The sequence below is a fragment of the Bactrocera dorsalis genome, chromosome 5 (assembly GCF_023373825.1).
Source record: "Bactrocera dorsalis isolate Fly_Bdor chromosome 5, ASM2337382v1, whole genome shotgun sequence".
Lineage (NCBI taxonomy): Eukaryota > Metazoa > Arthropoda > Insecta > Diptera > Tephritidae > Bactrocera > Bactrocera dorsalis.
The window spans coordinates 19,259,167-19,275,568 of NC_064307.1; the positions used below are offsets into that span (position 1 = coordinate 19,259,167).

The window sequence follows — 16,402 nt, forward strand, 5'->3', positions numbered from 1 at the left end:
ACACACACACACCACATCCACATTCGTATACTACCAGTTAGGATATTTGTATATGTACTTTTAGAATATAGTCAAATTAACGCTTATTATGTTCCATTCAAGCTGAAAATGTTAAAGCAAAATCGTTCAACTGTAATTGCATTCAATTCGTGGTATAGTAACAAAACAAAATAATAAAAATTAACAACAAAAACAAAAAACATTAAAACATTCAATTGTACGTATGTAGTTTGTATATTATTGTCCTTATAAGCCATGTGCGAACCGTTAGTTTATAAGTAACAAATGATATGTTATTAATTAAACAATTAATATAAAATTGATAAAGAGACATGTGAACAAATTATCATAAGCAAAAACAAAAACAAAAATAACAAAACTTGAAAAAATTAAAAGAAAACGAAAATGAATTGAAAGAAATAAAAAAATATATAAATCGAAATCATTTGCTGTTTTACTTGAAAAGTTAAAGGCCTTAGAGCGTCGGGTGTAGAATTAATTTTGGGAATTAACATAAAAAAAACAGAAACTAAAGTTTGACGTATTGACTAGGGACAAGACATTTAAGTTCCCACTAGTTTGCGGATTGACAGACGCATAATCTGTTGAAAAAATCTCTTTGCTAACAGCTTTCCATTTCTCAGTCGACCAGCACATTAGTGTCGTTAAATTATCGACCGCAAATCTACCACCGAGTGTTCTATTTGAAAACCGGGGCAATAAAATATTACATGTTTAGCGCCTTCTATATACTCTGTACACGTCAGATAGTTCGGACTAATGCCTTTGTGAAATCTGTAAAGGTAGCTTCTAAAGCACCCATATCCAATTATTTGGGTCAGATGGAAATCCAGGTCCCCTTGTCGTCTGTCTATCCTCAAATGGATGTCAGTCCAGCGCCCTTTGCCGATACTGTTTTAAGCGCTGATATCTGATATATTCGCTCGACTTCATCTTCCTGGATGTCAATAGGCGGCATTCTTCAACTGCAACAGCACTTATTACTCGAATTTCAAAAAGCCTATGCTTATATTGGCCATCACTCTCGATAGAGGTCCGCCAGTTCTATTGACGTAGACCATTTAAGCACTCATTGCATTTATTTCTTAGGTCGAATAATTGTTTAGTCACACTAACAACATGAGATCATCCGCATAAGCTATTAGTTTCACATCTGTTGGTTGCTCATACATGAGGTTCCATAATAGTGGGCCTTGGGGTTATCCACACGAGATAGAATAGCTCTTGGTTCTTTCGCCCGTGTAAAAAATCAGCGTTTTGTTTTTAAAATAATTCGTTATAATATTTATAAGGACCACGTATTTCATCCAGGGCTTTGATTAGGTGTACCCATTTTGCCGTGTTGAACGCATTCTGGACATCCCATGTAATCTTCTTTTTTGAGCCACCCTTCCATCTTTTGCCACTTACTGCACATTTCGCAGTATCGACGATTTCTCGTAGGGCGTCAATAGTGGATCTATTTTTTTATAAAGCCGTATTTTCTTTCTGATGATTCGCCGGCTTCTTGGCTAACTTCAAACGGTTTCGTACTATATTTTCGCCGAGATACACAGAGGTCGGTACGATAAAGGTTATTCAGTGGTTTCTTTGGATTTGGGAACACAACCAAATGCTGTATTTTCGAAGAGGGAACACCTCTTCCTTTATACAAGCGTTGTACATTTTAGTGAGCAGTTGAAGTTTTGAGCTTATTGCTTCATTCGGGGCTATGTTGGGTATGCTATCCAATCCAGATGCTTTGGCGTTTTTGATTATCATTGCTATGGTCAATAGCTCTTCTTCCGTGACTAGCAGCTTTGTTTAGTAGCTTGGCATAGGAAAATCCGTTCATGTTGGCGTAATAATATTTCGAGGACTTTTCCCATAAAAGGTGCATCTTTAGGTTGCTGCTGCTTATTTTTAAATCGCGACATTCCGATTTTGTAAGCAATTACCCAAGGGTATTGGGTCTTGAACAATATTTTTGCGATTTGAAAAGAGATGTCATAACTTGATCGTAATTCCATTGTTCCAATATGCGGAACATGCGTTGCGAGTTAAATCAAAGTCAGGGAAGTCTCTAGAAGCGCATGCTCTGTTATGAGTTTCTGAAAACGGTGGAAGCCATTAATGGGGTGCACTACCGTCATCAAATTATAGTAAATGGATGCCGAAAAACGTCCTCAATTTTCAACTAGCCACAAGACAATAGTTTTTCATCATGACAACGCGCGACTTTATGTTGCAAAACTATTTTGAAAACAGCCGTGAGATGATTTGCTTCAACCAGCTTTTAGCCCAGACCTTGCTCTTTCTGACCCCCATATATGCGATTTGCGCTCCAGCAAAGGCTAACGACGACAGTATTGATATATAATATATATTTGAATTTCACACAATCGATATATTTTCATTCATTTCATTTCATATTTGACCTCGCATTATTTTAATAATAGTTTCTTGCCAAAACTCGTATAACTCATACGATAATAATATTTATTAGTGTATCATTATCGTATATATAAATTGTTTTAATGCAATATAATAATATATCTCAAAAATTTGCGGACATTTGGTTTTGACATACTCGTAAAATATTCTCAGATAGAAAATGCCTAAGTATATTCGAAATCGGCTTAAACAAAACTTTGAACACAACTGCAGCATTAGGAATAAGAGCGAACAATAAGAAGTTGACGCAGGAGCTTGCCATGGTAAAATTTTCAACATAGTCTTCTTTTATCGTAAATTAATGTTTTGTGAGTGACTTTTTTAAGCTTAAGAAACAAAAACGAAATATTTAATATGGGCAACAGTTCATTGCCAAAATTCACTAAATTGGTCGTGGTTTTGGCGAAGGTTTGAGATGATATGACCCCCAGTTCTTAGGCACACAGGCACAGTCATTCTTATTTCGGCCATTAATCGCTAAAATTTGGCCTCCAATTGAGCACTTGTCGTTGGTTTATTAGGTATTCCTATTTCCATTATTCCTAGTAAAATCCCGATTGATTCTACATACAGATTTTTAAATTTTTCTATTCAACAAACTTATACTTTTAACCCTCAAAAGAAGACAGCTGTCGGATCATTATCACTATGAATGAAGCAACTTTTTATTATGAAAAAATGGATAAAAAGTAATTTCGCGTGTTGATAAAATATTTCTTTTTGATGGGAAAAAAAACAGTTGAAGCAAAAACTTGGCTTGATGACAAGTTTACAGACACTACACCAGGAAAATCAGTCATCAAGGATTGGTATACTAAGTTTAAACGTGTTCAAATGCGCACCGAAGACGGTGAGATCAATCCTGGACACCTAAATGACCATAAATAATGGTTGTTACCGACGAAAACATCAAAAAAATCCACCAAATTATTTTCGATGACCACAAAGTGAAGTTGTTCGAGATAGCAATCTAAAGATATCAACTAAATGAATACATCATATCATTCGCGAATATTTGTGTGAGACATGCTCTGTGCAAAGTGAATGCCTCGCAAACTTACTTTTAACCAAAAATAATGAAGAGTTGAGGACTTGGAGCAGTTTTTGGAGATGTTAAAGCGTAATAAACCCGAGTGTATCGATATGTGACAATGGATGAAAAATGGCTCCATCATTTCACTTGGAAGTTGAATCGACAGCCATCCGAGTGAACTGCACACGATGAATCCGCTCCAAAGCAACAGTTATACAGTTGTTATGACGTCCGTATTTTGGGTTGCGAAGGGAATAATTTTTATCGACTATCTTGAAAAAATAAGGACCTAGCAACAACCTGTATTACATAGCATTATTGAACCCTTTGAAGAACGAAATCGCCGAAAAACGACAGTATTTGGGGTAAAAGAAAGTGTTGTTTCATAAACACAATGCATAAAGACAGTGCAGTGTGTCACAAGTCAGTGAAAACGATGACAAAATTCATGAATTTGCCTTCGAATTGCTTCTCGATCCATCCATTCTCCAAATCTTGCCCCAGCGACTATTTTCTGTTCTCAGATCTCAAAAGAATGCTCGCTTGGAAGAAATTGCGGTCGAGCAAAGAGGCGTTCGCCGAAACCGTGGCCTATTTCGAAGCAAAGGACAAATCGTATTACAGAAATGGTATCGAAAAGTTGAAGTGTCGCTATAATCCGTGTATCACTCTTTAAGAAAACTACTATGTGTGGAATATAAAAAACCAAATGTTGCCCAAAAAAGTGTTTTACTAAAGTTGGTCTTAGACTTTGAGCTGATATAAGTATGTATACGAAAAATGTGAAAAATATTAAGCTATGTGATAATAAGCGTATTAAAAGTTTCGAGATTTGGTTCAAATTAAGTTTAAGCACTCATATTTTTCATAATACCTTTGGTAATAGTCGTTTTCGTACACCGCCGATCTTCCATGGATATTAAGGAACACAACTTATCATTATTTTAATTTTTAATTCATTATAAATTCGTTATGCACACATTAACTTAAACAGCATGTAATAATATGTAATAAGTTAACAAATTATGATAATTAAAGAGTAAACCTATAATCATAACAAAGGGTAGGAAATGATATAAAAACCGCAGGCATGCAGTGTAAAGACTCTGAAAGTGAATTCAACAGACGTGACTGCACACAAAATTAATTTACGACTTTCATATTACGGTAAATTTGTGTACTCAAAATTTTAAAAAATATAAGATATTTTAATAGAAATCTCAACTAAAAGATATTAAAGTATTTTTGTAAAGTTTTTAAAAAGTTTGTGAAACAAGCATATTTATTAAGATACACGAAAGACATAGTACAATTCTTATTTGCTTGAAGAAAAAACGCGAAAAAAGCGAATTTTCAAGAATTTTTTTCTGAGAAAACTTTTAAATTTATTAATTCAAAATTTTTTACACGAGTTGTAGTATCTTTAAACTGTATTTTATGACCTAGTATTATTAAAAATATTTTTTTGGAAAGGAACTACAGGTGATCTCCTCTCAAAAAAGAACGTTTTGCGGTGACCACTGTATCTGTGAACTGGATAAGCAAAATAAAATGTTTGACAAAATGGCGGTTTCAAAAAAAAACATAGATTTTCAACAAAAATTTCGTCGTTAAATTTTTTATAAAAAAAAAAAAATTATAAAAAAAATGTATCGGTCAGAAAAAATCTTCGATTAATTACTAAAAAATGTATTTAAAAAGCTCGTCTTAGAATTTGAGACTAATAGGCTTAGCCGTTTTCGAGTAATGTTGGTCACCGGCTTTAACGCGTTTAAAGTTTGGCCTTATACTTTCAAGCACTTTGAACCGCCTTTTCAAATTTGCGTGTAACTTCGAAAATATTCACAGGGACGGTATGAAATTTTCTTTGTGTATTCTTAAATATATGTACATTAAGAAAAAAAATCGATTTTTTGAAAACACTTACTGTATATAACCCCTTAAATAACCTCAGACCGCGCTAAAATCATAAATTATCTAAAAAAAGGTCGCCGTATTCATCAAAAATGTAACAAATTCGATTAAATTGCACTAAGTGTAAGCAGTTTTTTGTTGGAAGTTATGTGATCTTATTCAGACATTCTCCAACTATGTATTATGGCGTAACAGTTCTGTAACAGTGCTGTAAAATAATTTAGTGCAGTAACATAACTCACCATTTGAATAACACCGTGAAAGAGTTGTGTTTAAATTCTAAACGATGTCATCATATATCAGTTACGCTTTCAAAAATATAATACCATTTATGTGCCAATCTTTTAAAGCATTAATTTTGTTATAAATTAAAATTTTTGTAGCTAATCGCTCACAATGACTCTGGAAAATAAGGAAGAACTATACAAACGCAACTACAACTCCATCAAAGTGTTGTTTCGGGTATCTTACACGTTGGGTGTAAATTTAACCGCGCCTGATAAATTTAAGGATTCATTAAAAGTGTAAGTACAGTCATAATAATTAGTAAAGAAGTCCTAAGTTCGGGTGTAACCGAATATTTTATACAGCCGCAATTATCAAAGATCAAAGTCGGGTGTCGACCAAACTTCATATTAAACAAGCATAAGCATTTACTTCGGTTGCATCGAAGATAAGTATAAAACTAAAGCGGGTTGATTTTCAAGAAGCCGAAAAAACGGAAAAATCGCGGATTTGCCGCATACTAAGGATCGTTCTGAACAATTTTGCCCAAGAAGCAAGGCACGTTTAGAGTTAGAGCTTTTTAAGGCCAGCGCTATAGTAGTCCGATCTAGATAGTTTCGAAGATCGCACCATTATCTCAATAACTCATACATATTTTGGTGAATATACCTGCAACTCTTCAAATAAAATAGTTTTCTGCACAATCACTTGATTCCGAGCGTTCCGTTTGTATGAAAGCCACATGCTGTAGTACGACGAACATGGCTAAAACGCAACAGCTTGTACGGCTGAACATTGATATATGGTAATAGGTGATCCATTTCGAGGTTCCCTAATTTTTTAAAGAAAAAACACAGAAACTTTAAATTTAATAGGGAATGTTTATTATCAGTCGAAAGAACATTATTTTGCCGTTGAGTTCAATTTTCGATGACTTGTTCGAGTATTTCGACTGATGTTTTGTTTCAAGGAATGAATCGAAGCAGAATTGTCCGCATAGACTTTAGACTTAACATATCCTTACAAGAAAATTTCTAACGGTGTGATATTACAAGATCTTTGTGTCCAATCGAACGGCCTAAAACATGAAATTATCGGCTCACCGAAGTGTTCTTTCAATAAATCTATTGATTAATGCCATGTATAGGAAGTGGCGACCAAAGGTTGTCAAGTTCATATATTTCAATTTAAAGCATCACCATTGACGGTTACGTTCTTCCGGCATTATTTTTGAAGAAATATATAGATTGACAGACATTTGGAATTCAACTCGTCTACTCATCCTATATATCTCGATTATTTTTGACAACAGTTAGGTGAACAATGCTATAACACTCGACAACAACATGTTGTGGGAGTAAAAAATCGCCTATTAATTAACTAAAACTCTCGCTGATTACTAACTGAATTATGTTTCCATTTATTCTTTCGCAAGTATCCAAATTATTTTGATAGCAAGCAGCCTTCTCTCACTCTTTGCCCACTGGTGGTATCTCAAGCGACATATTGACAACATACCACTTATCGCTGAGGTTTGTAATATTATATAAAAAATTTATATTTATTTTGTATTTTTATTAGATTCAAAATTATTTATTAAACTCGCAGGCCGTTTTCACTGCTTTGCAAATTGGCATGGCCGCCATTAAATTGATATATTTCTTCTTCACACATCGCACCTTCTACCGTCTGCTGGATCAGACTTTAACACATGAAATAATACGCAAAATAGAAATACTTACTGGTTAGTTAGATAAATTTATATTATTTATTATATGGTGGTCAAATGTATCCTGAAGCAATTTAACAAAAATCTCGTTCCAGATTTTCCAATAGATCGGCAGTTGAGGCAAGAGATCGACGATATAATGAATCGAGTTTGGCTTAATACTCGACGTCTATTTTTATTTTATTTTTGTTGTTGTGTTGGTATTATTGCCAATTACTTTTTTACCGCCTTCTTCGTGAATCTCTATCATCAGCTGAAGCAAACACCCGATTATGAGTTCTTTCTGCGTAAGTATTGCCAACTTATGATTGACATAATTCATTTATCGTAGGAATCAAGTCCTTTAATTCTTACTTCAAACTCGATATTATTAAATAAAAGAATATGTAGTCTAGAATATGTAGTCTTTTATGTCCTTCATAGTACTTGACATTGAATACTTTATTGATATTTATTTTCTCTATAAACCAGCTGTTCCGGCACTCTATCCATTTTGGGAAAAGAAGGGCATGACATTTCCCTACTATCCTATACAAATGTATATGACCGGTGCTGCGCTCTATGTTTCAGGCCTAGGTGAGTATAAAAATACTTCTAACTAGTACTTCCGAACGGTAGAATAATAAAACATAGCAAGGGAGTGCGAAGAAAAATCATGGTGAGTCGCATGTATACGTGGAGGCGACGGGTTGAAGCAGAGTCGCAAATAACAGGCTGTTCTTAGTGCCAAAACAAATTCCTGGCATGATATAAATTGAATAATAATATACATGTATTTATAATTCAAAGACATAAAAACTAACCAAAAATTAAAAAAATTAACATTAAATTTATACCTATCACAGGTGCTGTGAGCTTCGAAGGCGTCTTTATGGTGCTATGTCAGCATGCAGTTGCTTTAGTGAAGGTCCACAATTTGTTGGTGCAACACGCCACTTCACCGCAGATACCGGCTGAGAGGCGGCTAGAGTACTTGCGATATCTCATAATTACCTATCGGCGCGTAAGCAAGTAATACAATTCTATTTATATTAAAAATTCTAAGCACTTTTAAGCGAAAAATTCATTTTACGCCTCGCAGGTATTTGCAAGAAATCAAAATAATTTTCAAGCACATCAGTTTGGTACAGTTCTTGCTTAGTTTGATTGTAATGGGCTTTGTGTTATTTGAGATTAGTTATGGTTTGGTAAGTTGTACATACATATATTATATATATACTAGTATATATATTTAAACTATATTATTACTTACATATATCAACTGGAGAGTACATTAATTTTCAAACACAAATCTCTTTAAATATTTAAGGAAGCCAGCATAGTTATCCTCATACGTATGATCATGTATATATCGGCTTCAATATCTCAAATCACTATATACTGCTATCATGGTCAGGCACTTACTAGCGCGGTAATAGATCATAATTAAAAATATATAAATTTTTTTCTACTATAACAACTCTTTTGTTTAATAAGTGCGAAGAAATCCCACTGGCTTATTACAATTGCGATTGGTATGGCGAGAACAAAACATTCAAAAACCTCATATTGATGATGATTATGCGAACAAACAAAGAGTTTAATATGGAAGTATCATGGTTTACCCTGATGAACTTGACCACCTTGATTTCTGTAAGTGAATTACGACTCTATAAGTAATATTAAAATTCATTTGTTTAAATAATTTTTATTTTCACAGTTGCTGAGAGCGAGTGGATCCTACTTTTTGCTATTGCAAAATCTTCAAGAAGATTGATTTAATAACATTATATATTATAAATAAAAATTAAATTTAATATTTCAATAAAGAACTTAAACAAGTAGGGAAATGCTGAGAAAAGCATCAAGCAAAGGACCGGAAATCATTATATGAGATATGAGGTTTAGAGTAAAGTCTAGACCCACTTCATTCATATTCTACTCAAAGCCACTTAGGTTAGGTTAGGTTAGGTTAGATGGTTGATCATAGATCCCACGTGGACTGCTATATGAAGTCCTTTGTGAGGCCATAGAAAAGAATAACTCCTGTATTCGCACTTATAAATTAGCAAAACGCTTAGTAGCCAATATAAATTTTGACAGGCGTTTAATTTCCGCTCCCGAGAGTTCGGTGGGATGTCTGAAGGTATGGCTATCAAACGCGGGACAATCAAGAAGGAAGTGTTGAGTGGTTTCCACCTCATCTTTTTCCATACAGCTTCTGCAGATAGCGTCTGGTTAGATTCCCAAACATACAGCATGGTCACCAATATGGCAATGGCCTGTTGAAAGCCCCACAACTAGGGAGAGGCTAGCCTTACTGAAGGATCTCTAGATCTCTTGCAAACGATCTTCAGCCGAAGGCTTTTTTAACCGCGCATGTACCGATGGTGGCTCAGCCCTGGCAAACCTTTCGCGAATGCCAACTATCTAGTAGTAGAACACTAGAGCATATGGGAGCGATGCTATTGATACCGAGGTTAGACACTACTTGAGCACCCCTGAACGCATTGTTAATGAGTTCAAGCCTAGTATCGCCATTCTGCCATCCGAGTGAGTAGTCACTTCTCTAAAGGAGACTGCACTCCTGAGCAGTAAATCTACTGCTTCCTTAATGGCTGCAGCATCGGCTTGGTAGACACTGCAATAGTCAGAAAGTCTGAAGCTTCAGTTGAAAAAGAGTTCCTGACAGAAAACTGTCCACCAATCTTCTCCCCAACTTTGACCCGTCCTTCACCGCTTTCTTTCCAATCACAACTCCCTCGTCGGCATATGGGCAGAGAAGGAGCCGCCAGAGTTCGCTTTGGCGACTCCATGACCGAAGTGATCCGGTATGCAGTCAAAGTGTGTTAGGATATCCAAGTGTTCCGATACGTGTTCTTTTAAGAACCCAGATTCTTTGAGTCTGATAGCAACTTTCGCAGACATACACCTTTCGACGTTGTCTACGGGCACTATGTGCAAGATGGCGTTAAGTGCCATGGTTGGAGAGGACGTTAATACCCAACACATGCTAACAACCCTGCAATTGTGGCCTTTTCTAGAGCCCTTCACCACATAAAAACTCCATAGAACCTAATGAGTCTATGATGTCGTAAAGCTAGAGGACTACTTTCGGTCAGAGACCCCAATCTTTGGCAAAGCTCCCTACAGCAGTATAAGACCATCGATGCCTTTTTTGCTCTCCCTTCGATCGATTTCAATGAAAGCTTCCTATCCAAGATGAGCTCTAGATATTTCACTGCATCCACCGGTTGCAGACGGATATCTCCCATTTTTGGCACCGTTGCCGGGATCTTATATAATCTAGTTAATAAAACTATGTCGGTTTTACTTGGACTGATGGCGAGACCACTTCCGACTGTCCAATTTGTTATGGCGCTGAGATACCCGCGCGTCAACTCATACACGGTACTTAGCAACTTTTCTTTAACCATAAGTGCTACATCGTCTAGACCTTACATAGGCAATCATCTGGCAGCCGCGATCGTCAAGCAGGTCGTTAACGACCAGGACCCATAGAAGAAGAGGAGAGAGAACTACACCTTGTGGGGCTCCCCTACCCATATTTCGTCGAGCGCGTGCGTTGCTCCATACCGTTTCAATCACACTGTCGCACAGAAGACTGAAAATGACGTGCTTAAGGTTGGATTTAAGGATACAATGGCAAACAATTTTTCTTTTTTTAGATATTATAAAACTAGTTTTAAGTCTAAACCATTTTGCACTAGCAATTTTAAGAGAAGATAATTAGCTTTTCACAAAATCCCAAATCAATTCTGCACCTTTTAGACTGCTGTTTGCCATCCGATAATAAAGCAACGACAAAAAAATACAGCAAACATGGCGCCCTTTTCAACTTATTTTGTAGCAACCCATCTTAAAATCATTACACTACTAAATATTTTCACATTCTCAAAGCAATTATTTGACTCATAAAATAAGTGATTTCAGCTTGCGTCTGGGCAATTAAAAATTAAGTGGTGGATTCGCGCCCCACAAAGGGTTGGTTAAGGCACTCAAAAAAATCAATAAAATCGTCATATCAAATTCAACTGGTCATAATCGGTTTGGGTGTGAACATTAATGAAATTTTAAGTGCTGGTTTCACGCCCATTCGCGAAGGCAATAATTAGACAAGAATAAATTTTAACAGGGGCGTGCTTTGCTTGACCCATTCTGTCTTTGAAAGCGCAGTATTTAAGATGCTAAAGCCAACAATTAAGTAATCACTTAGTTATCAGTTGCATAGTTAAGAGAATATCATAGTCAAGATAATGTCAGAAAGTGTGGAAGAAATATATAAACGCAACTACAATTCAATTAAAGTGCTTATTGGAGTATCCTTCAGTTTGGGTGTGAACTTGACAGCGCCTAGTAAAATAAAAGATGCCCTAAAACTGTAAGTGGGACTATATACAGATAAATTTAGATTAAACTATAATTATAAATTAATATTAATTTCTACGCCAGTTTCAATGTGATTTGGGTAGTGGCCAGTCTTTTATCCTTATATGCCCACTGGAGTTATTTCATTCGCCATATTGACAATATACCACTTTTAGCTGAGGTTTGTGGTATCTTTAAACATTTTTATATATTCATGTTTTATGTTTATGAAATTCTATTTTTTTAACGAATTCGCAGACCGTTTGCACCGCTTTGCAAACTCTCATTTCCGCTGTAAAAATGGTGTATTACCTCTTCACACAACGCACTTTCTATCGCCTTCTGGATCAGACTTTGACACATAAAATAATACGCAAAATAGAAATATTTGAACATGGTTTGTTATTGATTTGGTTTAACTTGTAGTTAGTACTTTTTTTCATTTCCCAATAGACTTCCCTATAAATCGCCAGTTGAAGCAGGAGATCGATGGTATCATGAATGGTGTCTGGCGTAGTGCAAGGCGCCAATTACTATTTTATTTCTGTTGTTGTGTGGGTATTGTTTGCAATTACTTTTTTGGCGCCCTCTTCGTGAACCTCTATCACCAGCTGAAGCAAACACCCGATTATGAGCATATATTACGTAAGTACCGCATGTTAAAAAAGCCAATGGTATAATTCTTCATAACCTTGAAATGCACTCAATAATTTCAATTGAAGAACTTACAGCTACCATGATACAAATTCTGGTGATAAAGCAAGTGAGTTCTTCTTCCCAATTATAATTGAACTGATAATATTACTCGTCGTTCGAGCTCTGAGAAAAATCGAACTAATCCTGTCTTAAATATATCTTGTTTATGTATATCGCCCCAGAAATTTCTCGATCTAGATCTGATCCTTAAAAAGATAAAACTTTCTTCAAAAACCGTTTTGTTTTAAAAGCGTTATGACGACAAACAATTAGTTAACCCATAAAAAAAATACATTTTACAAAGTTTGTAATTATTTTCTGTATAATTTCAGCATTTCCTGCTCTCTATCCAATTTGGGAAGATCAGGGCATGACATTCCCCTATTATCCATTGCAAATGTATCTGTCTGGCAGTGCTGTCTATATCGCTGGCATGTGTGAGTATAAATGAGTTATCTATTTAGTAATTACGAACGAAAATATAACTCGGTAAGAAAGAACTTAGTTTGAGACACGTCAATATCTTATACTATTCTGAGTCTTCTTCTACTGCTTTGACACTAGTTGCCTCTAATCTTTGCAGAGCCCGCCAGTTTTTCATCACCAGTACAAATAGGTCTCTATGCACTTAATCCTTTCATTGGATGCTTGGTCGGCCTTGTTTCCGTTGTCCTCCCATGGTTTACGAAACGAAGGAGCTTTTCGCTGGGGCATCGTGTTTCATGCGTACGACTTGGCCTAACCAGCACATTCGTTAGATTTGTATGCGCTTATCTACTTGTATACATATATGTATGTATGTATATGCCTTCGTAGAGCTCATGCAGTCGGTGATTTCATCTTCTTCGGTACACATCGCATACGCGGACGGGTCCAAAGACCTTACGGAAAACAGTTCGATAGAATGCTCTAAGTGTTTTCTGATATCTTTTCGCCATCACCTATATTTTTGCGTCGTAGAATCGTAGGACGGAAATGATAAAAGACTTATAGAGCGTAATTTTTGTTCGTCGAGAGAATTCATATTGGATATCTTACTGACAAGAGTTCTTCTGCGCATGATATCCTGACTTAGATTGTTGGGGGTGATAATGCCCGTTCCGAGTTATACAAAATGCTTCAATTTTTCAAATTTATAGCTGCCAACAATAACGTACTTCCCAAGATGCGAGAAATGTTTGTCTTGTAGTCTTCAGGTGCTTTGTCTTGCCCTCGCTCGCAACAGGGCCCACTTCTTCCATTTTTTTCTAAAGTAAAAAGGTTATATCCAGGGAGACCTATTTGAGGTACACTTTTTGAAAAAAAAAATTAGCTTTATCGAAAATAGTCGAACAAGAACGCGTTTCATACCCAAAGTATTCCCAAAAATCATTCGAACGGACACGCGACAGATGTCGATCTCTCTTGCTATCTCTCTAATACTTGCCTGACGATTTTCAAGCACAATATCCTTCACTTTTTTAATATTTCCATTAGTTGAAGAGATCGAAGGTCGTCCAAAACGAGGTATGTCTTCAACAATCTTTCGGTTGTCTTTGAAGGTTTTTTATTACTCGTATGCTTGTGTTTATGATAAGTCTGTATCACCGTAAGCTTGTTCTAAAATTGGCAACGATTCCGCAAACAAAATTCGGTTAGAAAGACAAATTTTGAGACAAATTCTTTGTTCGATAATTGTATCTATTGTAAAAATCCCAACGCACTTCTGAGGTGTACCGACTTAAGTAGCTGCTGTAAATAAACTGGTTGACAGATCGCGCTCATATTTGGCATAGTAATTAAGGACAGTCATACCAAGTTAGAAAACTGCATTTTTTGAAATATAATTTCCGGATGCTTTTTTGTCACAATGTATATATGTATATACCACATTAAAAATTAAGAAATGAAAGGGATTATTAAATTAATTAATAGAAAAAATTAACATTAAATTTTATAAATCTCAGGCGCGGTGAGTTTCGAAGGCGTCTTCATCGTACTATGTCAACATGCTGTTGGCTTGGTGAAGGTCCACAATTTGTTGGTACTCCGATCCACCTCACGACTGATACCAGCAGAGAGACGGGTTGAATATCTCCGCTATACCATAATTACTTATCAAAGAATAAATATGTAATAGAATTATATAATGAGTATTAAAAACAATTTCAAGTCAAAAATTTTTTAAAATTTCAAAACAGTTTTGCGCAGCAGATCCAAACAATTTTCAAGCACGTCAGCTTGTCACAATTCGTACTGAGCTTGATTGTATTTGGTTTTGTACTGTTCGAAATGAGTTTCGGTTTAGTAAGTAAATGCAAACAAATTTATTTTAAAGCAAAAAAAAACTTTAAGAAATTTCTCGATAATAATTTATTATTATTATTTTTTAATTTTTAATATTTTTATTTTTACTTTTTAATATTTTAACAAAATTTTCAATAAATTCTTTTAATACAAATTTGTTTCCACAAATTTTTAGGAATCCAGCATAGTTATCGTTATTCGCATGATAATGTATTTTGCGGCAGGAGGCACTCAAATTATTCTGTATTGTTATAATGGTCAGCAACTAACTAGCGTGGTAGTTATTAAAAATATTTATATATAAAAAATAAAAAAGATAAATTTTTTACTCTGACAGAGCGAAGAGATTCCGTTAGCATTTTATAGCTGTAATTGGTATGAGGAAAGCGGTAAATTCAAACAACTGTTACGCATGATGATTATGAGGACTAATCGACCTTTTAACTTGGAGGTATCTTCGTTTACTCTGATGAATTTGGCCACCTTGATTGCGGTAAGCAAATAATGAACTACTGTAAATGGTCTTAAATACCAATTTTATTTATTTTTCACAGTTATTCAGAATGAGCGGTTCGTACTTTCTGTTATTGCGCAACCTGCAAGAAAAATAAACTACAAATACATTTTAAAATTGGCGTCAAATAAATGAAGAACAACGCTGTTATGAGCACTACAATATACCATTTTTTTTTTTTAATTTTATGCTTATATAAATATTTACAGGAATCTAGGTAAATATAATATGAAGCGGCGAGCGCTACTTTAGCGTTTACTCGATTATGATGCGAAGCGTACTTACGTGGTCAATACAGCTTCGATGGGAGGCAAAATCCAGTCTTATTTAATGATCAGGAAAAATTCACGAGGTAATGTTTAGTGAACGTTGACCCAAATTTTCTAGGGAACCATAAATCGGAAAATTACATATCCTTAGCAAATGAACTTATACAAAGGAATGGTGATCCCTTTCGAGACTCACCGGCATCATTTTTGAAAAAAAATATGGACCGATTATTCCACCGGCCCACAAACCACACCAAACCGTTGTTTTTTCTGGATGAAATCGTAAATCTTGAATTTCTTCAGTTTGCTCTTAATCCCAAATACGACAATTTTTCTTCTTTACATTCCCATTGAGCCAGAAATGGGCCTCATCGCTGAACAAAATATTACTCGAAAACGTCGGATCTTTTTGGAGCTTTTTAAGAGCCCATAGAACAAAGCTATGACTCTTGGGAGGGCCGAGCGGCTTCAGTTTTTGCACAAACGGTATTTTATACGCTTACAATTTAAGATCTCGACCAATAATGCATGGTGGATCTCAAGACGGGTGATAGTGTAGTGAATTATACGCTCAGTGGACCGATTATGTTGACCTTAAGTTGAGTGAAGCGCGCGACACACTTTCTTTGCGTGAATTTTTGTAATAAAGTTGAACAATTTGTTAAGATTGTTCAAGAGTAAGTCTTTCCATGATGAAATGTCAAACAATACTGAACAAAAACAACAAAACAGTTTGACACGACTCACGTGTGATCTGGATTATATGTAATATGTTTATGTTCTTAAAAATACATGTGATGTGCTCTCATCTAGATTTCTTTCCGGCAAAATTGGGTGCAGTGAGGGACGAAGAAGACGAAAGCTACCATCAGGACATCTCCTTATTGGAGAAGCGTTATCAAACGAAGTGGAGC

General features: G+C 35.5%; 2 protein-coding genes across 2 annotated transcripts; both read left to right on the forward strand.

Moving 5' to 3' along the window:
* Positions 1 to 4,593: 4,593 nt before the first annotated feature.
* LOC105225171 (odorant receptor 63a) lies at positions 4,594 to 9,129 on the forward strand. Its single transcript, XM_019989835.3, has 11 exons — positions 4,594 to 4,654; positions 5,785 to 5,925; positions 7,062 to 7,158; positions 7,235 to 7,370; positions 7,451 to 7,642; positions 7,827 to 7,931; positions 8,201 to 8,366; positions 8,437 to 8,542; positions 8,665 to 8,766; positions 8,832 to 8,987; positions 9,055 to 9,129. The coding sequence occupies exons 2-11, from the start codon at positions 5,798 to 5,800 to the stop codon at positions 9,109 to 9,111; spliced, it is 1,245 nt and encodes a 414-aa protein (XP_019845394.3). The 5' UTR covers positions 4,594 to 4,654; positions 5,785 to 5,797; the 3' UTR covers positions 9,112 to 9,129.
* Positions 9,130 to 11,322: 2,193 nt separating this feature from the next.
* LOC105225172 (odorant receptor 63a-like) lies at positions 11,323 to 15,316 on the forward strand. Its single transcript, XM_011203514.2, has 10 exons — positions 11,323 to 11,736; positions 11,808 to 11,904; positions 11,982 to 12,120; positions 12,177 to 12,368; positions 12,752 to 12,856; positions 14,366 to 14,531; positions 14,600 to 14,705; positions 14,881 to 14,982; positions 15,043 to 15,198; positions 15,260 to 15,316. Exons 1-10 carry the CDS (start codon positions 11,612 to 11,614, stop codon positions 15,314 to 15,316), a joined length of 1,245 nt encoding a protein of 414 aa, XP_011201816.2. The 5' UTR covers positions 11,323 to 11,611.
* The last annotated feature ends 1,086 nt before the right edge of the window (positions 15,317 to 16,402 follow it).

Bases quoted from the DNA above. Each gene is read 5' to 3' on its own strand.
- LOC105225172 (XM_011203514.2), top strand. From the start codon at position 11,612: ATGTCAGAAAGTGTGGAAGAAATATATAAACGCAACTACAATTCAATT. The intron at 11,737-11,807 runs GTAAGTGGGACT...TTTCTACGCCAG, and splicing joins ATAAAAGATGCCCTAAAACT to TTTCAATGTGATTTGGGTAG. The intron at 12,369-12,751 runs GTAAGTACCGCA...GTATAATTTCAG, and splicing joins CGATTATGAGCATATATTAC to CATTTCCTGCTCTCTATCCA.
- LOC105225171 (XM_019989835.3), top strand. From the start codon at position 5,798: ATGACTCTGGAAAATAAGGAAGAACTATACAAACGCAACTACAACTCC. The intron at 7,371-7,450 runs GTTAGTTAGATA...ATCTCGTTCCAG, and splicing joins CAAAATAGAAATACTTACTG to ATTTTCCAATAGATCGGCAG. The intron at 7,932-8,200 runs GTGAGTATAAAA...TACCTATCACAG, and splicing joins GCTCTATGTTTCAGGCCTAG to GTGCTGTGAGCTTCGAAGGC.